General features: G+C 40.1%; 2 protein-coding genes across 5 annotated transcripts in view; one reads left to right on the top strand and one right to left on the bottom strand.

The window, feature by feature from the left end:
• CHD9 (chromodomain helicase DNA binding protein 9) overlaps nucleotides 1-16822 on the bottom strand; it is an 85244-nt gene extending 68422 nt beyond the window's left edge. For 2 of the 4 annotated variants that reach the window (XM_064671163.1, XM_064671167.1), the window contains exons 1-4: nucleotides 16526-16822; nucleotides 8316-8393; nucleotides 6499-6587; nucleotides 1232-2834 (exon numbers count right to left, since the gene is read on the bottom strand). In XM_064671163.1, the coding sequence (XP_064527233.1) occupies nucleotides 1232-2668 (1437 nt within the window). In that variant the 5' untranslated portion in view covers nucleotides 2669-2834; nucleotides 6499-6587; nucleotides 8316-8393; nucleotides 16526-16822. Of the gene's footprint in view, nucleotides 1-1231; nucleotides 2835-6498; nucleotides 6602-8315; nucleotides 8394-16525 lie in introns of those variants that run through there. The other 2 variants (XM_064671166.1, XM_064671165.1) reach the window with 2 other exon arrangements.
• LOC135422285 (transcription initiation factor TFIID subunit 4-like) lies at nucleotides 12433-16408 on the top strand. The gene is made up of 3 exons (XM_064671366.1): nucleotides 12433-12466; nucleotides 12940-13108; nucleotides 15847-16408. Exons 1-3 carry the CDS (start codon nucleotides 12433-12435, stop codon nucleotides 16406-16408), a joined length of 765 nt encoding a protein of 254 aa, XP_064527436.1.
• Nucleotides 16823-24577: the final 7755 nt, after the last annotated feature.

Here is a 24577-nt window from a genome sequence, read left to right as displayed (position 1 = left end):
TTAACAAGGAAAGCCACTAAACCAGTCTCCAAAATCATAGCAATAGCTTTCAGGACTGATAAACTTTAAAAGCTCAAAAAATAATTATTTGTGCCTTTGCTTAATAAATCTCTTTCATATTCCAAATGTATTCTCTTTTAAATTAGGAATTTTTTGAGCTGAAAAATCTACAAGAATCTCACATATGCTGAGGTTTCTAGCAGCTGTAATAAGAACATAATTTTGCTGGTTACAGTGTTGTGAAAAAATACCTTTACCTCCCTACTTCATTTGCTTTTGAAAAGCTTAACTCTCATAAAAGACCAAAGTGATCCAGAAGCATCAGTCTATATTTCAATTTAATGACTTACATAAAGGAGAAGATGCTGATACAGATGAAGGCCAGCATTAGAAATTAAAAGTATTTCAAAAGTCACTAAGTTACATATAAGAAAGCAATCATAAGAAACAGACTGAAGAATTGATGGACTATCTTTCCGAACATTTCAATACTCACACAATTTTAATTTCATTTCAGTTTTCTCTGTGATAAACTGACAAGCACTGTCTGCAAAGTTTGTTCCTCTTGTATCCCATTAAAAGAAACCACACTACAATTTTTATGCCGTTTTGTCCCCACACAGAGGACTTGGATACCCGCAGTAGATGTGCACGTTATACTCAAACAACTGCTGAGCTTTTTGGTTTAGCCAAAAGTAGCAAAATCCAACATACAGCCTTTTATATGTTTTCTATTATTACTAATAACAAAAGCAGGAATAAAGTGTGCAGAAAGACACCAAGCAAAGGATCGAGCAACAACTTAACCACTGCAATTCTTGCAGGAAATCAGCCACACAAACCTTACCAGAGCTCTTAAAAACATTTCTCTGTAAGTACTTTTCAAGACAATAAGCCATTATATTTGCAGCGAAATCATAAACTAACCAATTTTCTCTGCTGTACTTCAGAAATATAAGCAGCAGAAGGAGTGGCACCATGTTAATATATAAATATTTCAGGTCATCTAAGTCTTGTTTTCTGAAGTAAGAAAACAACAGCAAAAAACAAGGTCTGCATCAACTGGTTCTTTTCTCCTTAACTAGCCATCACCTAGACTTCTTCAGGGTCAAATAACAGCTCAGAGACTTCAGTTATCATGCTTTGACATAAACACCAGTCACTACTATTCATTTCACCAGATCAACCAAATCAAACAGCTCAAACCCCCGCCCCCCAAATCCCTACATACCTGTCCTTGTGAGGTTACACGACTCCTGCCTTGCAAGTGCTGATTAGAAACTGAAGAATGCCAGGGATGGATCTGACTTTGAGACTGTGCCCGAACCAGATCGGATGACTGTGTTACTTGCTGTGGGGTTATATGGTGTTCCAGGTCATGCTCTAAAACATGGCTTGTGCTATCCTGAACAAATGCAGAATCATCAAACTGTGGCAGAAGGTCTTCCTGAAGGAGGTCATCTGGGTCAAGTCCTGTGAATGGTTCATTATGAGTCTCGACTTGATGAAGTAAGTTGTCATCTAAAGATGTAAAACCGTTGCTTTCAATAGGATCGGTGAAATGGCTTATCTGAGAAGCAGAACCAGTGGAAGCTGAAAAATTAATATTCACAGGAGAGAGTTTTGAAGTACTAAAGTTGCCCTGAGGATGCGCAGAATGCAACATTTGAAAAGTATTTGAATTCAAAGGTGTATTAGGATTCAACATGTGCTCAGTTGTTTCTTGCTTGGTCCCTGTTTGAGATGTAAAGGCATCGCTTCCAGTGAAGTCAGAGATAGAGTGTGTCTGCTGGCTGGTAGAAAGAGCTGTTGTAGGCTGAAGAAGGCTGGTAGGAGAAATGTGGTTATTAGAGTAAGAATAAGGAGATGAAAATTGTTGACTATTACTAACAGAACATGGAGTAATAGTTGGGGACTGTCCATCAAAATTTCCTTCCTGATTCCCACAAAAATGTAATGAAGCACTTGCAGTTTGAGAAAACGGCTGAACGGACAGAGGCTGCTGTGAAGTCGATGGATTAGAAACTGAAGGAGGGTGGTTAACACTGACTCTGAGAGAAGTAGATACGTTCACTTCCATGAAGTCTTTTGGCTGACTCAGAGCATCCTGCCCCGTGTTGTTTCTGCTTTGTTGCGACCGTAGCGAGGCACACTGATGCTGTGGTTCATTAGCCTGAAATAAGGCAAAGTCATGGTGTGCTACAAAGCTTTTGTTTTGCTGCATAGACTGAGAATGTCCTTGGTGAAAAGGGGACCCATTTTGATTGGAAACCGTTGTGGCAGTTTGATGACCCCACATAGGACTGCCATCGGCCACATCTGGAAACATCCCATTGGACTGGTTTTGTGGATGAACTGGTGAACAATTGAATTGAGAGTGTGGTGATAAGACATTGTCAGCTGAGCTATTAAAAGACTGATTTACTGAGTGAAGCTTCAGTGAATCATACTGATTCAGCTGATCAAACTCACTCATCTTTTGTTGATTTTGAGCATCTTGCACATGGTTCAATGAGTCTATGTGCAAAGGTTCAAATTCTGCACCCAAATTCAATTCATCAACAAGTGAAACAGGTCCAGGTTGAACAAAGGCATCATCTGACAAACCTTCTAAGGTCTCACTAAAAAGATTGGCATCATCAAAAAAATCCATCATAGGATCAGTCATCTTGAGAGGTCTGTTCTGCTTTTTCTCTCAACTCCAAATGGAGTCAGTTTTGTCTCTCTGCAGTGAACAGAAACAAATGACATCCGGCAGTCACCACCTTATCCAAGGCATGCCAACATCCATTAGTGCTTCTGATGAAACATTCGTCTTCAAGTGTTAAAGCATCCTAAGGGAAAGGAAGGGGGGGGAAGAAAAAAAAGAAAACTTAATGGCTTTTCTCATTGCTCCTTCCCGTCCTCAACATTTTTAAGGATTTTTGATATTTTGTTCATAAAATTATGCTTATGTGAAAACCACAAATAAATAACTTATTTTTGCTTATACTCACTGCCCCATGCAGGGTTTATAATTTTTGTCCCTTATTTAATTATGATTTAAATGTAACAGTTTCATTTTTTCATTCACTCAAAGCACAGTTTTAGATTCTTTTTGGCCATATTCATGAAAATTACCAAAATGTACCAGAATTGGGTTTTACTAGTCCAGGATTAGAATTTGCTTATACAGAAATCATATAATACACAAGATATATACAGTAATTTTGTATGTTTAAACAAAAAACTTGAAGGTTATAAACTACATTTAAAATCGGTAGGAAAAGCTGAGATACCTTGTTTCTTCTATTTAAGTTGCATTAAATAAGTTTCCGAGAAACAGTATTTTATCTCTTAAAGACGTAATAGACTCTTGTTTGTAGGAAAGACAAGAGAATGAATACAGTGATACAAAGATAAAACATAGGAAGGAACTACCTTTGCTTCAACAGAGTTTACACACTTACCTAGTTTTGAAACATTTTGAACTATTCATAGTATCACTCAGCAATCACCAATGAATTACTTTGCAATCAGGGATTTAAGGCAAGAGTTGAAAAGGGGGTTAATTTAACTTTAGCCTAAAAGCTCACACATTTGTAGTACAATCAAACAAAATAGGAAATGAATGAAAATGTGCATCTGTGATAATTTACCTCCCCAGTTAAGTAGTAATCCTCTATAATATGGGAGCAATCACTTTAAATGAGCATCTTGATGGAATAATCATTCCTTTATCCTGTTAATACATATCTCTAATTAAAGGGAAAAAAAAAAGGAAAGAAAACAGCCACAACTTTTAATTCCTGACCCTACTACAAAAGATCACCTTCACGTTCTCCTCCCCCACTTCAATTGTAATTCCTTGATGAATTTTCTTAATAATAAAATGAGTATAGGATCCTTCCAGAAATAAACACCCTGCAAATCTGAAATATTCTCTGATGGACAAGGTTCATGTTGAACCTACTAAGCACAAAGTAGTCTTGGACAAGCTGATGAGAACCCATTCTGCTTATACTCCTAATCCACTGAAGGTGGTGTGACCATAGTCATAATAAAGCCAAACTTAAATTCACAAACTATGCTTAGGGTTTGAGTATACAAAACTTCTGGTCTGTACACAGAAAGGACAGATGGATCCTGTATCATACTGAAAGGCACCAATTGGTGACATCTATCAAGTATGGATTGGTATGACTGTTAATGAATTGAGAGAACAAGAATGCTATTAAAAAAGTGACAGAAGCTTAGGAAGATGACAGCTTAGCACAGCAAAGTAGCCGTGGTATCCAGATGATACATGTACAATTATTGCTTAAAGTTAGGATATCCTAAAGTACCAAGATAAAGGAAGCATTAATATAGATTAGACCTCATTATCTTCTAACACTGATTAAGTTGTCTGCTTCTGATTAAAAGCAACACAATGATGACTTCCCCAGTATCAAACTTCCTTCCAATGCCTTCCAATGGATGACAAATGAAGAGCAGGATCCAGGTAGATGACCTGGCATGGGTTTAGGGTATTATAGCATGGCTGATATAATCATCCCTGTATTTGCTAAATTCTGTGTAATATCCAACAGCAGAACAGCTTTGTGGCTTTCTCTGATTTGCCCATCTATTAGCATTTGGAATACTGTGTCAAAAGAGTGGATAATACAGCATGCTAAAAACCAGATAGTCAAAAAACTGATCACTTCTGCATACTATTAAGAAATGAGAGACATTCCCTCCCCAATATTAAAAGACAATTACACTACCATTACTTGTCAGATTTTAACTAAAGCTTTGGCCAAGTTCAAAAAGCTCAGTTAATTAAATAATACAGAAGTTACTTCCTACTGATGTGCCAAAATAAATGAAATTTCATCACAGATTCAAAGATCAATGTACATGTCAGATTTGAAAGGCACAGAGGGACAGCACAATTTCCTCAAAAACCCAGTAATGTAGAAGACTAAAAAAAGAACATTCAGACATTTAGTAGATATGAACTCCATTGATCTCTAACAGTTAGGAGTGTTTGTACTAAGTGCCATGATATCTGTAGCTAAATATGGATTGAAAAGATTAATTTTCTCTTATTGGTATCATGAAAATTTGGATAAAACCTGGTTGGGTAGTCTGTTTCATTAAATAAAAACACACACATGCAATTATATATATATACACACATATGCATTATTTTATTTTAAAATTACTTTTCAGTGGTATGCATTTCTAATTATTTTTGAGTAATGAGCCATCTCTTTAGTAAAATCATACCCTCAACGTACTGGTTTTGTTTGGAACTCTATTTCTTCTACAGAGTTCACAGACATCATGCTAAATACTCCAAAGCTCACTCAAGTACCTTGTGTTTTAATTTGAAGATGACAAAGATTTGAGTAAGAGCATAAACCTGCACTCAACTGGCATGTGTGTGCTTGTCAGAGTAACTCAGAGTAGGCTGTTATCAATCCTACACTGGTTTTGCTTGCACCAAACACCTCATGTAACTGTTTCCCTCCTTCTACTCCCCAGACATGAACAAACTCCCCTCCAACACCTCTTCTCCTTTCTTGCAGGTAGCATCTGGGAAATAAATATAATTAATACAAATAAAAGTTTAGAGAAGAAAAAAAAAAAAAGAAGAAAACCAACAAAAACCCCAACAAAACCAAACAAAACAAAAAACCAAACAAAAACAAGGGAAAAAAAAAAACAAAACACAAAAAAACCCCCAAAAAACCCCATACCCAAACAGTAGCTATAAGCACTATACTTCTTTAAGAGATCCATATTAACATTAATTTTTAACTCAATTTTTAACTAAGCCTCAAAATTATATTTCATCAAGCTGTACTTAATATATGGAGAGAATGCATTATGACAAGTTCTGTAACGTATGAAGTAATCTTAGCTGTTTTCTTTAGACACCTACAAAAATTAAAAATACCAGTAGTTTTTAGAAAAAATTGTATTTTCTAGTGAGATTTTTGTGGCTGTTTTGTTTCTACTGTTTTGACATGCAGGTGTGTGTAATACCACAAAGTTTCTTCAGATTAAATATGGTTGACATAATTGAGTAAAAGGGTTGTTTTTTTTAATTGCACAAAATTCAGATCCTTTGCTTTTGTTGCTTTCCAAGTTGGAGTCACTTTCTTCCCAAAACTCCAAATTCAAAAGATGTGTGGGCATGACACACAGGCTTGTAGAACTGTTGTATATATCAGAAAAGGACTCAGACCACAGACCAATTTGCAAATGCTTTACCACTGCTTCTCTATCTATAACACTAAGAGTTAGTGATTTAATTAGAGCATTGATACTTAGACATATGAATTCCAGAGTTTAATTATTAGCTTGGGTCAAAATTAATAGCTAGCATAGGCACCTAAAGAACCCTATACTATAAAAGTACCTGATAAACCCTTAAGACAAAATTAAGTTGCCTAAATCTTCTAAATTAAAAATATACCACAAGATATTAAAGGAAAGGGCCCAAGTCAAGACAAAAAAAATCCTTACCAATGAATATAGAACACATCTCTTAAATGAAGAATTAAGAAGCTCAGAGATGTGCTTTAAATCCAGATGGATACCTCATCATTAGAGACCTGGAAATGAAGCATGTTAAACAAGTCACACAATAACCAACTTCAGGAGTGTACATTCAAATGCAACACCTGAAACTCAAAAATTCAATAGATACCATAAAACCAAGAACAGCAGAATTAATACACAATCACTGGTAGCCACGATTTTATAAGTGTCTGATAAATAGGCTCCTTTTGTAGGACTACTAAAAATAACCCAAGCCTACAAACCTCCAAAGATGAAGGGCAGAGTCTGTACCAGAATACTAAAAGGTTTAGGGCAACCTTAAGATACAATGTAAGTACCCAAAAAAAAAAAATAGTTTTAGGGCTAGGTTTTAAATCTGTCAGTCCGAGAAGTCCTGTACATGTCTTCTAACAGCAGAGTGCTGTTACACACTGACAGATGTACTTGCCAATGGGAAGTGACACTGCCTTTCCAGGGGAACACACTTGCATGACAGCTTTATCCTACTCCTTGCCTTGACAGCAGGTAGAGGAGCTCAACTTCAAGAGGTTCTCTTTTTATCTGAAAGAGGCTTCAAAACAGTACTCGGTTTAAGGGAAAATGTGTATGGGGTGAAAGTAAAGGCTTGTAAGGCCTGTGTGTAAAAGCCTCAAAGCAAATAAAACCACTCTGTAACTGTAAAAGACAGACATAAAGTTTGTATACGAACTGACATTCTATACCAGTGTATTTTTCCATTTCAAAAACATGAGCATTCTTTCCATGGCACAGAGAATTCTCCAATTCCAATAAATAAAGAGATTCCCCTCTTCCTAAATATAGTCTCATGATGACAAACTCTTAAACACCTTTGCAGGACTATTAATACAGTTCAACCTTTAATCTTTATTAAAATACATATTACTGCATGGAGAAGCGGATTGTAACACAAAGATTATTTCCTCTCCCTACATCTTTGAAACAATGTTGTAACATATGCCAAAGATATAAATTGGTTATAACAGCTACCAAAAGCCTGCAACGTTCCAGTAAAAAAAATTTATCTCATTCTAATTCAGTACATTAATTAATACATTTATCCCCCTTTTATTACTCAGTAACTTCAAGGCTTATTCCAAGGCTGCTAAACTAAAATGTCTCTGCTCTGCATTAATGGGGACACTTCATGTGCAGAGATATTTTTCTAAAATTCATAAAAAATAAGCACGTACCCAAACATGTATGTAGGGGAAGGTTGCTAAAATACTTCCATCCTTTTTTGCCATCTATGTGAAGTAATATGAATTTTGTATCAAAACAGCCAGAAAACTTGCTCTAGGTGTTCTCTTTTTCTGTACTGGAACTCCCATCACACAAACAGAGCTCCCATCAATCACAAATCCCTTTCACATCCAGAAATTAGAACTCAGTTTGAAACTATTTAACTGTCAGGTTCTTTGCACTTCAATATATCTTTTTGTTCCTAAACTTTTGCTTATTTAAAAAGTTCTTTGTTCACTAAACAAAATTAAAGCATAAAGGTTTTACAATATATATGTTAGCTGAACAGAGGCATTCAAAAATTTATTATTCGAAAAAAGAAAAATCGAAAACTTGCAATCAAGTAATTTATCCCAGCTGTAAGAGTTCAACAGGGAAAAGAAAAACCTAATTCACCTGTAACTACCATGTAAGATAAACGCTATCTTGAGTTCTTGGCTATCCAAAACAGCTATGTGTCCTTCCCCAACTGGATTCTTCTTGAATCCTCAAGATAAAAGAGAAAAAAAGATGTTTCTTACTCTTTAGGACAGCGTCCACTTGCACAAACAAGTTCCAATAAGGAGACAATTGTGGAATACTTTGAAGTTTGAAAAAACCTATGTCAAAAAAAACCAAAAAAACATATATAACTAAACATACATTCACTAGATCTACGGTACATTATTCTAAGTGTAAAATACAATAAATACTTCAGACACCAGAAAAATCACTGAGCCAAAGAGAAATTCACACAAAAGGAACTTAAAGCTTTCTTAAGCAGTAAAATGGAATCTATCTCCACAGGTTCTCAAATAAGCTATATTGCATACACACGTGTATGTGTGTATATATATATATATATGCACACACAGATATATCTATCTCTGTTAAATGTGATGTTAAAGGAATGTTCTGTAGAGATTCCTTCTTTGGGAGAGGGTCTTAATATTTGCTTTTAAATCTTGAATTGGCAAAATTAACTGATATACAATAAAACTTACACTGCTAAACAGAACCAGAACTACATTTGTTATAAGCATGCCTAGATCCATATTAAACTATCTTAGAAAGTTTTTAAAAAATCATCTCTCGCAGCCCAACTAATACAGTATCTTCATAAAATACTGAAAGAAAAATACACGTCCCTAAGTGCACATGGATTTCCTGTTTTGTGATGAATTTCCAAAGCATTAGTATTACTAATAAAAAAAATGTGAACAACAGTAATCTTGGTTATTTCACTAAATATCTGAAGGGAGGGTGTCAGAGGCTGGACCAGGCTCTGCTCAGGGGTGCCCAGCAATCGGACAAGAGGCAACGGGCACAAACTGATGCACAGAAATTCCACCTGAATACAAGGAAGAACTTCTTTGCTGTGCAGTGACCAAGCACAGAGAGGGTGTGGAGTTTCCCTTCACTGGAGATATTCCAGAACCATCTGGACACAATCCTATGCAATGTGCTCTAGGAAGACCCCGCTTGAGCAGGAAGCTTGGACCAGATGACCCGCTGTGGTCCCTTCCAACCTGATCCATTCTGACATTCTTATTTTGGACACTAAAGCACAGACTGTTATACACATTACTGTAACAGGAAATAAACTATTCATTTCAATTAAGTGAGGATAACTACAAAATTTCTGGTTTTTAAAACATCATGTAAATTTTAATAAAATAGTTTAGTTTTGCACAACATTCTTGTGTGCTTTTATGTCTTCAGTCTTGGCAAATACCTTTAGAAAATTTAACAGCACCAGTTGAAGACATTATTATTTTCAACTACCTTCTTCACCTGCCAAAGGTTATTGCACTTAAAGTAAAACCTGCAGAACAAAACATGTAGGTGTGCATCTGCTGCTTCAGCATGTAGTATCCCAATTTAGTTTTAACCCTTTCTCTTTTTTGTTTAAACAAACCCATTAGACTTTGCACTAAACGTGAAATGTATATATATACTAATTTGTCATTTATATTTGTGGACATCAATTGCAATAAAGGTTCAATAACACAGAGAATGACATCTGCTACAATTGACAATGATCTAGAAAGATACCAAAAGTTTGGAGTATCTTCTTGAAAAGAACAATGTTTATCCCCAAGTAAGTTTATTTTAGTAAAAATAACTGTTAAGAAGTTCAGGGGTTTGGCCATGAGACTACTGAAGGAATCCATACTAGTAACCAGTACTGCTCTTAAAATATTGCAGTTTTGCTTCTCTAAAGTGTACCTGTGAAGACTTTCAAATATTTCAGGACTTAAGTGACTTTCTGCTTATTTTTCTAATACGGGTAAAATCTTCCCATGTTTAGTTCTTCAGGTTTGGATACCACTAAAACTAACTTTTTTTTTTTTTTAGTGTATCTGTACAGAACGCAAATGCTTGTTTTCACCCCCTTTAGTTGTCAAAAGAGTCAGAGTAACATATTCAGTGTAACATATTTGTAATTTACAGTTTACTCCTGATCACTAGAAAGACTGTTACACAAACTTCCTTGTAAGTTTAAAAAGAAAATCCTCTGGTGCTGCTGAGATTTCAGATGTAAGCATTACAGAGTTTCTATCATTTTGTCATAAATTTCAGCATTACACCTTAATTAGACCTACACAACATGTGTCCGAATTCCAGTATCTTTCCTGAGGAACTACATCGCTATTTTAAGATTTAGAGAAGCATTTGCATTGAAAACCAGAAAAAAAGCCTTCTCATTTTCACATGTGGCCTGAACCAAGATTTCATTACAAAACATCACAGCCAGAAGACTTCAGAGCACAGCCCTCTTTCATTTCACAATCTGATAATACACTAACTTCCAATAATTCTCATGTTGTAGCCTGATAAGCATCTTTGTGAACTACTGCAAGTTTATAACCTGGAAGTACCAACTAGAACAACGCAAAGGATCGTGTCTGTTTTACAGATGCCTGTGGATCCTTATTGATGAGTACAGATAACAGCTGTGAAGACTTGACACTGACAGACAGAAGTCTGCTTTGGGGGAAAAAAAGGAGCACAATTCCAAGTCCTGACACTACCAGATGAGGATATGCCACTATTTTACTGAACAAAACAGGTTCAGTCACCCCACTGCACACTGCATTAGCTAGCAAAAGGAGTTTGATCTATAACACAAGTCTGCCCCATTCAGAGGGAGGCTGCATACAAATTTCCAGTTGTTTTGTTTTTTGGGGTTTTTTTTTGAACTATTTCTAAGGAGATTTTATATGAAAGTTTCCTAAAGAAATTCCTCCCAGGCACACGTCAAGCAAGACACTCTGAGTTTGCAATTTTTTTCAATATACCCTTCTTAAATTAGGAAATCAATTAAAATTAGTAACTCAAGCAAAACATCACTTTTCATCTTGTCTCGTGGTTTCCAGCACACTCAGGACACGTTCCTGAATTCACCTGCAATGGACAGAGACTCCAGACAACTCCTACTGTGCCATCAATACACTGTCACAAGAGTCTGACAGTCAAAATGGACTTTTAAAAAACTTCCTCAGTTAAATGGGACAATAGTCATCTGTTCCTCAGGCATATCAATTGAATTAATTCTTAAGAACTTACATAAAAATTTGTCTCTAAAGCTAAATTTTAGTTTAGCTTCTGAAAAACAGCAAAAAAAATACTTTGAAGAACCACATACTGAAACCAGTGACACCATATTATGTGGAATCAGGCCCATTGTCTTACCTGACACTGCTTTTAATGTTAGTGGAAGCCACTAACTACAGTAGCTTTACTCCAGGGTAACTGAAAACAAAAATATATTGTATTTAATCCTCAGATTTCTTCTAAAATATGGAATATCAGATGGGCAGACTTTCATGCCATTATACAGATGAAATCTTTCTGAAGCTTAAAGGTTCATTACAGTGTTAAGTATCAAATGTTACAAAACCACTCCCTTCAAAAGCCATTTGCAGAACCAATTTTGTAAGAATTCCTGAATTTAGTGACCAACATAAAAGAGTGAACCAAACATTTAATACTGCTCATGCAGCACAAGGAAAAGTGCCCAAGAATACATTGCAGAAGGAAACCATTTGATAACCGGAGTTACATTTACAAATATGACTCAGATAAAACAAAGTCAAATTTACTATTTGTCTCCAGAAAAAGGATGGGAACATCTTTCCATCTTCCTGCAAATTCTAACTATTGATTTAAGATTAAAACAAAAATCTATCTCTCAAAAAGAGAAAGATGCATGTACACTGCCTGCCCAAAGACATTAATATTTGGAAGCTCTTGGGTAATCTGTATAGATGAAGTTGGAGACCTCAACACATTTGCTCACTGACAGATGCCATATCAAACCAATGGATTTCTGCTGAATTCTAAGTTTTAAAAAATTGCTTCCTACCTTTTAACTTGTTTCTTGCAGCTTAGTAAGTGAACATAATGTAAAGGCAGCACTGAAAGTGGGACTTGGATCCAAGGTGCTGCCAAAAGAAGCCTTTTACTTGATCACTAAAGCTTGTTCTAAGAGGTAGCCAAGTATATATCCAGATTCTAATACATAAGTTTTGAAAGTACTGCTAAGGTGTTTAAGTTTCTGAAGTTATGATAAATCTTAATTAACCACATTGTTAAAAAATGTTTGATTTAGAGTTGGTCTTCTGCACGTTTTCAGCACTGCAGTTATTCGAAAACATGGTCATTGCAAATCAAATTATACTTTTTTCAGGTAATACTTCTAGGAAAAAACACTGCTGAAAAAAAGATCTCTCCTCTCTACACTACTGTAAATAAGAAAGTCATGTGTTCAGCCTGTTTGACTTTTGTCCAGCTCACTCTCACAATTATGAACTGGTCAGACAGAGAAAATACGAGAATCTTGCTATTCCTTCAGCCAAAGCAAGAGCTACAAGCTCTTTGCAGTTGCTGTTTTATCAGCAAAATAATTGCTTCTTAGTATCACAATTTCTTTTGCTGAAGGGGAAAGAGAATACTTCAACAACATAATAATGCTAACTATCAATTCTTGAGTGTTTGACTAAATAAGCAGCTGTTTTCTCCATCCCCCATGTCTGTGTATGCAGACAACCGGCATTCCTCACACACCATTTCTGACTACAGGAAGAGCACTAGGAAATGGAATGAGGACACCATGTGAGCCCAAGGAAGTGTGAGATTTCAAAGTGTTCATTAAGCTCACAGCTCCACAGTTTGATGGAGCCAAAACCATTAAAAGGACAAGTCTAGAGAGGTCAGTGGAAGAATACAAAGTATCGACAAAACCAGATTGGTTAGAAAAGAAACCGAGTGCTAAGGGTTACCAGACTTCAGTCAAACACAGGAAAGTGTTTCATCTGGATGATTTAGGAATGTAAGTACTATAAACATCACTGAGAATTCAGTTCATATATAATGGTGGAAAGGAGGAGAATACTGCAATCCAGTGATGAATAGGATTTGCCATTTGTCTCCATCAGCTCATTCTAAATTGCATGAAAAGTATCAAAGAAATATAATGATGCAGTATTTGGGCACCTCTTTCTACAAGACTGTTAGAGATGAAAAAAATGCACTGTAAGGAATCCAAACCCATAAAATATATAATTATCCAGCTTACTTGTACTTTTTAAGTAAGGATACATATACTCTAAATATAGGTAATATTTGTATTGTAACATACATTAAAAAATAATCTTACAACTAACACTATAAAGCAAGTTAGAACATATCTATTTACTTCGTAGGTTCCACAAATAAGGCAATTTTAAGGCAGCATGTCAATCTCTTTGGTTTAATCTGCCTGCATTACTAACTTGTCTCACTCATAAAAGGAAACAAATGAAAATTGCCTGGTTTAGGGTCTGTGTAGTCTCTCAGTAGTGGTTCTTGTCATACATCTTTTAGATAACATCACTAAGAATACCTTTTCAAAACCACACTGTGCTTTCATCAACATTTTTCCATGACTGAATTCTTGGACTAATCTTCAGGAGCACTGAGCACCAGCAGCTCATGTGAAATGAGTAGGTGATGAGATTCCTCAAAATTCTCGAACAACTGTAAGACTTCAAATTCCACTTCTTTTTACAGTAAAAATGATAGCCTTACTCCAAGTGTCATAAGTTAATACAGCTTCCTCATGAAGAGCAGCATAAAGTTGTATAAATAGAACTATTTGGTTAAACACAAACAAGCAGGTTAGCACAAAGTAAAACAGCACAGTAACTGTAACTACTTACGCACCTGCCCTTATCATCTTATAAATGCAAAGTAAATTGATGCAGCTTACTCACTAATGGAGAAAAGAAAAGCTACTTCACATTTACTTTAAGGTCAGAGAGTTCACAATGGCCATTAACCACAGAGTTGTTGATAACTGAAGTTCACATCCTACCTCACTTCCCACTAACTTCTCCATGTACCTATGAGTTATATATAGGACCTGGCACACTGATCCCTGAACTGGTTGCCATTCAAGAACATGTACATTAAGTTTTGCTCTTTAGTTTACACAGTCTGGGCATTGAAGTCCATGGCACTTTGGAAGCCTCATCTGACAGATGCAGGAAGAATGAAAAAGTCATTATTAGTTACAGGTATGAGGAGTTGAGGGTTTGTAGAAACCAGCAAAACCAAAAGCTACTAATTGCTACTCTTACTTTAGTAGTTCACAAAGTATAAGACAGAAATAATTACTGATTTTAAAATATTCACCTTGTGAAACTAGCAAAAAGTTGATATGTGCAACAACGAATTAAAACTCAGAGACAGGGTAAAAACCCAGATATTGCTCAGAAATGATGGAATGTTAATATTCTGCCTTGAGTGCTAAATATATTTATAACTGCATACAAAGATTACATGTAAAACAAGGTGAAATAATTATTTTACCTCACACCTGCAAAATGGGCACTTGTTGGTGTCAAACGATCCATGTTTAAAAACAGTTGCAGGGAGCTCTTAGGACTGACAGGCCTGGTTCGCCTGAGAGAGGGAGGTTACTTTTTAAGGCTACTTCTTACAAAGTCTCAAAAAGTACACAACAGAACTAGAAACCCTAACCCCTCACACAAAGTGTTACTTTGTCCCCCATGAGCACAAATTATAACACTGAAGGGTTCAACTCTCTTCTACATAAGGAAGGGAGACTGAGCTGTATTTTCTCACATTGATGAAGTCAAACAGCTTTCATGAGCTGAAAGGAGTTTTCAGTTGCTAAAGATTCTTATGATACAAAGACAGTGAGGAGTGCAAACTATTTCTTACAAACTGAAAGTGTGTGCATCAACCTTGATGTTAAAGCTATCCAGCCAAATGAGAGAATTCCGAACTCTCTTCACCTGTTTTTTATCCCTCTTCACAAAAATTTGTGCATAAAGAGGGAATGAAGAGGGTTTGACACTTCACTGTGTTAAACATCAATGGGAAATGTGATGATTTCTCCACTTCATTAGAATAAAGATGCATGCCACCTATGCACTCAATGCTATCTACCAACGGTGCCCAGCTAGCCTCAAAATCCTCTCCTTGTCATTCCTGGAGGAAGTCAGCTTGCAGGCCCTACCTGGCAAATGCCAGTCCATAAATTCCAACCTTGCACTTTCACAAGTGCAATCCCCTTTTAAGCCTCCACCCATGCAGTGGGAACCTGCGGCCGTGCACCATCAGTTCTCCTCACCCCAGAAATCTTGCAGCCCAGAAAGGCAGCAGACTGCATGTCCATCTCCATCCCTTCCAGACACACCTCACCCAACGTCAACCCTCCCCTTCCTTCCCTCTTCCTTTCTCCTGCTCCACATTTCCTACCGTGGTGGATCCAAGCCAGTGGGCTGCCAAACTCAGCTCCTCTTTTTCTTACTGCTTTGCCTGCTCTGGGAAATTATTTAAATTCCTCCCTCTGCCCACCTCTATTATCCTTCGTGGTGAGAGGCCAGGTCTGCCATGCCCACTACCCTGCCTGGGAGGGTGCCACATCCCTTCCCTGCCTCGCAGCCCCTTCCCAAAGGACACAAGGAGGCCGGGGTATATTCCTGCCCTACCACCCTCCACCCAACCCTTTCCTCTCGCTGGGGGAGAGGGACATGCAGCCTCTTCCTCTGCTTCCCTAAGGAGACCAGCCCTCTTCCCCTCGCCCTGCCATCTTCTTACCTGGAAGAGGGCAGGACATTCAGCCTCTCGCCACCCCGGGAAGGCCCAATTCCTCCCCTCCAACTTCGCCCCCACCCTGTGGCCGTCCCTGGGCGCCGCGGCGGGCCCGGGGGCGGGGGGGGAGGCGGCGGGGTCCGCATCCCCGGGCGCCCCCGCCACCTCCATCCCGCCGGCTCCCCCCGCGCCGCCCCGGGAAAAGCCTCGCCTGGCCGCCGCCCCCCTCCCTCGTCCTCCTCCCACCTCCGCCGGCGAGGTGCGAGGGGCCGGCGCGGAGCCCCGCGGTGCCGGCGAGGGGCGGAAGCGGGCGGGGGCGGCGGCGGGCACAGCCCGGGTGCCGAGCAGGCCGCGCCGCGCCGACCCCGCCGGCAGCAGGGGCGGGCAGGGCCGGCCCGGTGTCCCCGGCACCTGGAGAGCGCGGCCTGCCCGTCCCTCCCTCCCTCCCGCACGTACTCACCGCCCGGTTCGCCATTACGGAGCGGCCGCCGCTGCCCGGCAGGAGGCGGCGATGCCCCCGCGCCTGTGACAGCTCCGCGCCGGGGCGGCCGCGGGCGGGCGGGCGGGGCGGCTTCCCCTCCCCCCCGCGGGGATTCCCTCCGTGCGTCCCCCCCGCCCGCCCCGGGGAGGCGAGGGCGGCACTCACCGTGCGGTGTCGCAGGCCGGCGGTGCGGTGCGGGGCGGTGCGGGCGGCGCTCCCCGCTCTCCCTCTCTCTCTCTCCCTGCTCTCTCCTCCCCGCGGGCGCTGCGCGGGAGGGGCCCCGCGCTCAGCCGGGCGGGGGGGGCGAAGTTTCACTCGCTCGGCGCCGCGACCCCACCGGCCCCAGCGCACCCGCGGGGACGGGCTGGGGGGCGCATTTGCATATTTGTCACCCCCGCGCTGATTGGCCGCCCGCGCGGGGGCCGCCGCGGCGCTGACACGGCGGCTCGGGCTGAGGGAGGAGGAGGAGGGAGCGGGGCGGGGGGAGGAAGAGGCGGCCGGAGCGCGGGAAGGGGCGTGCGCGGGGCGGGCGGAGCGCGGAGGGGCGGGGAGGGGGGAGCCGGGAGCGTGCGAATTTCCTTCCCCGGGACACCTTCGCCCTCCCGCCGCAGCGCCCGCGGGAGGGGGGGGGCGCTGGCGGGGCAGGGGCGGGCGGCGCGGGGCCGATGGGCGGGGGGCGGTGGCGGCGTGCGGCGGGCTGGGCACATCCAATATGGCCCCTGCGCCGGGAGAAGCCAATCCCGGGCGCGGTTACTCCGGGGCCGGGCCGGGATGCGGGGCAGGCCCCGGGCGGCGCGGGGAGCGGGGGTTTTCCCTGGGAAAGGGAAACTCGGAGCTGCGGGGAGGCGCTCCCGCGGCCGCTGTCGGTGTGTCCTCACGCCCGGCGCCCCCGGGCAGGGCCGGGCGGAGCCGCGGGGAGGAGGCTCCCGACAGCGGGAATGCCCCGCTCGGTTTAGGAAACTACTGGGGTGCGTTTAACACCGGCGCTGGGGATGCTGCGTGTTAGCCAAGGCTCTCCCTCCCTCCCTCCAGGGACAGGCAGTTTGTCTGACCTATTGGTGGCACCACCAAGCCTCCCACTGAAAGTGCTATCAGGGAGAGCGGGGAGAATCCCACCTGTCAGACAGGGCGAGCAGAGCCTCAGGCACACTGTATCAAGCCTCTTTGGAATATTTTTCTTGAACATGCTAACAACTCACATGCATTCTTACAAAGTTAACTGTAAGCCTTTCCTTTCACATAATATTTTTTCAAACACGAAAATCAAGTGCCTTAAATGCCAAGTATTGATTTCAAGATCGAAATTTAGAAGGATCCATTAACAAAAGACTTATATTATATGAAGGGGTTTTGTCTTTTGATTTTTTTTTAAGTGTCAAGATACAAAGTTGTTATCCTGTATCAGGACACCAGAGCAAAAAGCTTGAGGGGGGAGTTTCTAGCGTGGGTGAAATGACAAACCCTGTAGAGGCTTGCCTGCAACTTTATCTATAGTGGCAAATAAATAGAAAAGAAAAAACACTTTGTTTGAGCAGTTTTACATAAGTCTTGCTGAGCTGACCTGAAGACTAAATTAAGAATTCCAGGAATACAAGAAAGTTCCCAGTCAGAGTTATCTACACTTGGATACTGTATCTGGGAGGGCTATATGCACAGAGGCAGTCAGAAATCTCATCCTAAGGCTCCCTTCAGTAACTTGCTAGCAGGGAACTAGGGATACACCTCTAGTTCTCTCCAATCTGTTGCTTCTATGGTTAAGGTATCATTTAAGGTAAATTTTGTCTTTATGCCAAAGGTCAAATTCTTCTGTATCTAATACACTTAATTATATATTGTAATACAGTAATTGATTTGAGAGTTTCTAAATAGCTCTACTGAGCTTCTGTAGCTACAAGCATAAGGTAGGTTCTTTTTTAGCATTAGTTCAGAAAACAAGCCTATAAGCAAGCTACTTCAGTGTTTTAGCTTTATAGTACCTCTGTCTTTCTCCCCATTTCTTCATGGCCAAAACTTTGATCGTGCTGTCAGACTATTTAGAAAGACTAGTGTTAACATTCATGCTAAAGTTTCTGTATTATCTTTCTTTTAGCCAACCCTGTAGATTTTTCTTCTTTCTAGTTTCCCCCTCTCACTTAAAAGTGTGAAAAGCTTCAAAAAAATAAACATACCTGATTTATTCTTTAAAAAATCCTAGTAGTCTCTAAAAGAAAATACTTATGCCTCTAACTCTTGCAGTGAAATAAGCAAATACTTTGGTGAAAAAAGGCAGCCTTCACCCTTTTATTAAAATTTGCCAGCCAATGGTAGCACTTCCTTAATAAAGCTATCAACACCATTGTAACACTGTGAAGTGCTCTCAGCTGTAGATAGTGTGAATGGGAGTGTCATAAGTTGAGAGCACAAGCTTAGAATCATAAATCACATGAATGACCGAAAATAGGATCATGCAACTGGTTATTCTGCTGCTCAAAAGGACATTGAAACTCATGAACACTTAATGTCTGGATGGATCTTCCTAGAATTTAGAAAACAAACAGGTTGCATAAATGTGCAGAATTAAATGGTGATTTTTGGTTTAGGCTTAATTTTCTTAAACATGTCAATGTCTTCTCGGTTTTGGAGATTGCTTTTGCACAGCATTACATTTTTTTTTCCATCAAAACTTCTGCCACTTTATACCACCACTCTGAAATCCTACTACTGTTTCAAGCACTCCTAATTTTAGCAGGTTTTATACATTTTATGACATCTTTGTTTTCTCAGCACCACTACTCCACAATGTAATTATATTGTCATGATCCATCATCACATACCATAGTGACCCTTCCAAAATGTTGGGTCTGGTAAGAGTCTGACCCTCCCCTTCTTTTTTTTTTTTTATAAATACTTTTCTTCAGATGTGCCATGTACCACAGATTTAGAACACATGCATTTTTTTATGTTCTTGACTCCCACAGACCAATAGCAATTTATTCAGCCTTAGGATTTACTATGTGTGTGCCTTGTAACCCATTGTAGTCTATAGAGGGAGAAGTCCTGTGTGCTCAGAACAAGGACACTCATCGTTTATCCTTCTGTGAGCGTCGGATAAAATTTTGCAAGAAACAGAGGAAATCAGTTGCTGTGCTTGCCTGGTTTCCTGTACTTTGATGATCCATGGAAGTTGGTGTAGGGGTATTAAGGCGAGGGCTCAATTGACCCACAGAATCATTTAGATTGGAAAAGACTTCAAAGATCATCAAGTTCAACCATTCCCCCAGCACTGCCAAGCCCACAGTAACCCATGTTCCTCAGTGCCGCATCACATCTTTTAAATACCTCCAGGGATTATGACTCCAACACTTCCCTGGGCAGCCTCTTCCAATACTCTACAATGCTCTTTGTGAAGAAATTTTTCCTAATCTCCAGTCCAAACCTTCCCTGGCACAACCTGAGACCATTTCCTCTTGTCCTGTCATTTGTTACCTGGGAGAAGGGACTGACACCCATCTGGCTACAGCCTCCTCTCAGGTAGCTGTAGAGACTGATAAAGTTCACATGCAGCTTAATGTGCTGCTGAGATTCTGCTGTTGCCACAGTGACTGCTTTGATCCTTCTCAGTAGCCCCCCTGTGTGACTTGGGAAGGCAAGGAGCAGCTGTCTGCACAGATCGCTGCTATTAGAGCAGCTCTTCCTCTGTCTTTGCTGACATGCTCTCAGAGCCTGGCAGGAATCTGTGATGCAGGTGCAGACCTGCAGTGCCACACAAAACAAACCCTTGCCGAGGTGTTTGGCTGACTTTGCAACCTGCAGCATGAATAGGGAGCAGAACACTTTCTCTAGATAACTCCTGGAGCTGTTAACAAGTCTGCAGAGTGGGGGCTCTGCTCGTGTCATTTTACCTCGGAACACATTCAAAGTCAGAGGTTCCCATAGGGTTCGAACTGGGGAGCTCTGCTTGTTTCGTGCTGTTGCCTGGCAATGGGAGGTTTGTGTGGCCTGGCCTGTGCACTGGAACTCCTGCAAGAGCAGCTCTGCTGTGCACCTGCACTTGTGAAACACCGCAGATGCAAAGGAAGTACCCGGAAGCAGATGGTTTCTCTCATGGCCTAGCAGAGACTGGTTATAAATCTTTTTAGATAAGGACAAAATCTACTTGTTTTGACTGCGCTGGGGAACAGTTGCAAACAAGAGTACGGATCAGAAAGAGGAGCTGGAATTCTGAATATAAATCTTTAATATCATGATAAACAACTACAAATAAAAATCTGATTCCTATTTAAAAGTGCAAATAATCTGTTTTTTAAAATGGAAATCTGTTGACAGCTAGAATGTTTCCCTTTCAGGGTGATGTGTCCTAAAAGTTTACCTAGAGGCTGGGTACGACTGATGTAAATTGAGTACACCTGCAGTTAGCTAAACTCTTTCCCTTGCTGTTTCCTCAAACACCTACACCTGTAGTTTGATTATCTGCTTGCCACAATGACAGCCACAAGTTCACTGTTAATTGATAAAACCATAATGATAGTACTAAAATGAAATCTGTCATAAAATAAGCAGCAAGAAGGGAGAACATTTTAAATCTGAGCTTACTGAAAAATTATTTTTATACTACATCATGTTTTCATTAAGAAATTTATAAAGCATATTTTTAGGGCATTGCTGGCAGGGCCCAATTTTAGGTTTTGGCAAAGATTGCTGCATTGCCTTTTAAGAGAACAGAAGTTTGTATCTTAATAGGCTGAGGCCAATGCGTGAGACTTAAAAGATTTGTGAGTTGGGGCTTAAAGTGTTGTCTGTAAATATCACTTTCAAAGAAGAAAGGTGATACAGGACCTCTTCTAGGCTCATGTGTTAGGAAGAAAGTAGCCGTTTAAGCCCAGCTGCATGTTGTGATGCCCAGGTGGAGCTCAGGTCACCTGACTGTCTTTGGGCTATGTAAGGCAGCACTGAGGCCTTGCTGCAGTTTTCTGTGAGTGGTTTAGGGTGGAGGAGTTTTCGGAAGAGAAGGAAGCTGGTAATGGGTGTAGAAACGTGTTGGAAATTTTATGTTGTTTCTGAAGTCTAGAGGAAGCCTGGAAGCACCCTAAGTGGTTTGGTAATGAGGTGAGTATTTTTAGTAGTACCAGTCAATAAGTAAGATGCTGAAAGTGGGTGTAGTAGTTAGAGCCTTTTAAAAGAGGCATCTTCTTTTTTAAATTTTTTTCCTGTTTATTTTTATCTGGAGAAACAATGGATATGCTATTACTTGATTCTTTTGATTGAGTTTTCTTTGAAGTTTTGTGTTTTCAAATATTTTTACTTGGATTTTTCCCAGTAGAACTAACTATTTATGCCTATTATCCCTGAGATGGCTTTAAAAGTAGTTGGAGTTGGGAGCTGCTCCTTGATTTAAGGAAAACTTACAGGATATTTGTAAGTAAGGACTAAGTAGCTCTTATGAGGAGTAGAAAGGCAAGGCATAGTACATAAAGGATTTGAAGTAGGAGTGTACTTTTTGGATTTTTAATAAAAGAAATTTCCTTGGGAGTGTCTAGTTCTTGACTGTGAGGTGATAATGGACATCCTGCTAGAACTCAATTCTGTTATTTTTTTGTTGTTGTTTTCTTTTGTCTTTGATGGTAGAACATGTAAATAACAGAGATTTGGGGTTATGAGACAAGACTATACTACAAGGGATATTTGTATAGTTATGGCCACAGGGATTTCTTGGTAAAGGTGGTAGTGGATTAGGGGTAACTTCTAATCTCTGTTGAAGGTTTTTGGTGTTCTTACTTGTGTAAGTGGCAATGGGAATACCAGATGTATATTATAGATTCAAAGCCTTTAGTAAAAGTCTGTTAAGGAGTGGGAAGAAAGGGCAGTATCGACATGTTTTTTAATCTGAATACTACATATGAAAAGACTTCAGACTAATTAAAAAGGAGCTTTATGAACTCTTCAGGGAGTTTGAATGTACAAAATAAAATGTAGGACTAAGTTACTAATTTGTCAGTTGCTTATTCGTGGACTGTAGTAGGGAGGGAATCCTCCCGAAGGAAAAGTAAATTTATAGTCGAGAGCAGTTGCACTATAAACAGAGTTACTAACCATAAACAATAGGCTTGTGGGACTTGCCATGTAGCTCTACTCAGCTTTTTAGGGTTGTAGGTTTGGGAACGCTTTCAGTATAAAACTAGTTGTAAAACCAGATAGTATTGGGGGCTGATAATCTTGATGGAAAGTGTAGACAGTACCCTAAATTATTGAGTTCGTTTAGGCACCTCTGAAAATTGAACTGGAAATACTGTTTTATTTAAAGCAGGCATCCATACTGGTATGCACAGAGTCGTCAGTTGTGAGAAGCACCTGGAGTAAATCCCTAAACTGTTACGTTTTAATATAGCACGTCTATCTAAAATACAAAGTTGAGCAGTGTGACCGGGTGCTCAGGACTCGCCATAGGACACTGAACTCGCTATTACTGTGTGCAGAAAGGTCCTGCTGCCCTCCTGTGGTCCTTCCCATAGACACAGTTTTGTTCTCAAGCTGTTGGAACATTAATTTTCTTTTAAAGCTGAGATTTTAGCTGCCTGTAAAGTTAAAGATATCCTTATTTTGGTAGGAAAGAGCTAGTTACAAGATATGGAGTGTTTTCCTATGATAAAATTAAGAGCTTTGGGAAAGACAGGGGAGCAGTGGATGTAGCTTATCTCAGCTTTTGTGAAGCTTTTCATCCCCTGTCCTACAGTATTCATCTGTCCAAGATAGGATTTTGTGTTCTGAGTGGGTGGGTAATAAGGTGAATGGAAAACTGTATGAACGATCATAGAGAGTGTTTAATACTCTATAAAAATACTGTTAACAGATAAAATACCACAGGGATTCATACTGAGATTGTTTAACAACTTTATCAGCTGCTTAGAGAAGTTTGCATGTGACAAGGAAATGTGACAGACAGGGCCAGTTGACATGCTCAATGACAAGACTGTCACTGACATCTAGACAGGCTGGAGGACTGGCAGGAACATGCTTTCCTGAGGCTTGTTTTCCAATATCTGCATGCATTCTAGGAATCTGGTATTTCATGTTCTGTCTTGAAAATATACAAAAATTTGTTTTGTAAACCTAAATGTAATATATCAAATCAAGTAGTCACAGCTTTTGGAGAAGTGTGGGATTATCATTTGTTGCTTTACACAATTTGTAGTGAAGCTATGAAGCTGTGATTTAGTCTCTTGTCAGCGTTGGCTTCAATAAGTAAACCTCAAATTTGCACTGAGGTAATAGCCAAGTAATCATGAAACTGAAACTGAGCATTATGTTCTTTATAATTCTGTACTGATAACTGAGACTAAAACTCATCTGACAAATGTAATCAGCTTGGATCATCTGCTCTAGACTGAGAATCTCTTTGATCTGTGTAGTTCACCTCCCGAGTGGCTCTCTGTGACTGCTGTGCCTGCCATACAATTGTCAGTAGGGTACTGATTGTAAAACTTCTAAACTGAAGCAGTTTTACGTGTATGTGCCCCAAAGTATCTTCTCCTAAGGACTGGTTTGAGGTAAACTCTGTGAGATTCAGCAGTCATTTGACTGAAGTGATTTAGAAGACTCCAAGTACTGCAAGAGTCGCATGAGTGGGCTGTGGCTGTTCTGCTCATCTGCAGGACTGAAATTGTCCAAGAGGGAGCTGAAGGCAGAACAGATGTAGCTGTCTGCCAGGAATTTAGGAAGCTGTGGGAGAGAGATTTTGTTTCCTTGGGGTTTTGTGGCAATTTGGACCTGTGTGCCAAAATTCAGTTGAAATTATTCTTTGAATCTAGGCCTAAACAAATTAAGTTCCTTTGGACCTTGACTCTGGGCTGAAGTCAAATATTTAACATCTGCTTACAAGTGATTAGTTAATGTGATAAGATGAACTTTAAAGAGTTGCAAGTGTTCGGACTTGCATTTCTTGTTAAGCTTCACTTCTGTGAAAGTTCTTTACCAGTCACAAAGTGGAAGAATATGAAGAAATGAAACTTAAAGGCCTTTTTAAATGTTACCTGTGGAAACCTTACTGAAACAATGAAGTGCAGCTTAAGCCTGCTGGTGATTCTGTTCAATGGTTGACCATTTCTGCATACAATAAACCAGATTTCTGCAAGGGAAATGAGAAATTCGAGTCTTTAAGTGAAGTGCTTCTTGGCAGATAACACACCATCACTTTTTAGAAAATTAGTTCTAACCTGTGCTTCCTAGGCAACAGAATGAACT

Source organism: Pseudopipra pipra, chromosome 14, assembly GCF_036250125.1.
Source record: "Pseudopipra pipra isolate bDixPip1 chromosome 14, bDixPip1.hap1, whole genome shotgun sequence".
NCBI lineage: Eukaryota > Metazoa > Chordata > Aves > Passeriformes > Pipridae > Pseudopipra > Pseudopipra pipra.
This window is presented reverse-complemented; position numbering and strand designations above follow the sequence as displayed.

Coding starts and splice junctions, on each gene's coding strand:
- LOC135422285 (XM_064671366.1), top strand. CDS start 12,433: ATGGTCATTGCAAATCAAATTATACTTTTTTCAG. Junction 12,467..12,939: donor TCAAATTATACTTTTTTCAG/GTAATACTTCTA, acceptor TTAAGCTCACAG/CTCCACAGTTTGATGGAGCC. Junction 13,109..15,846: donor CATCTGGATGATTTAGGAAT/GTAAGTACTATA, acceptor TGCTTCCCTAAG/GAGACCAGCCCTCTTCCCCT.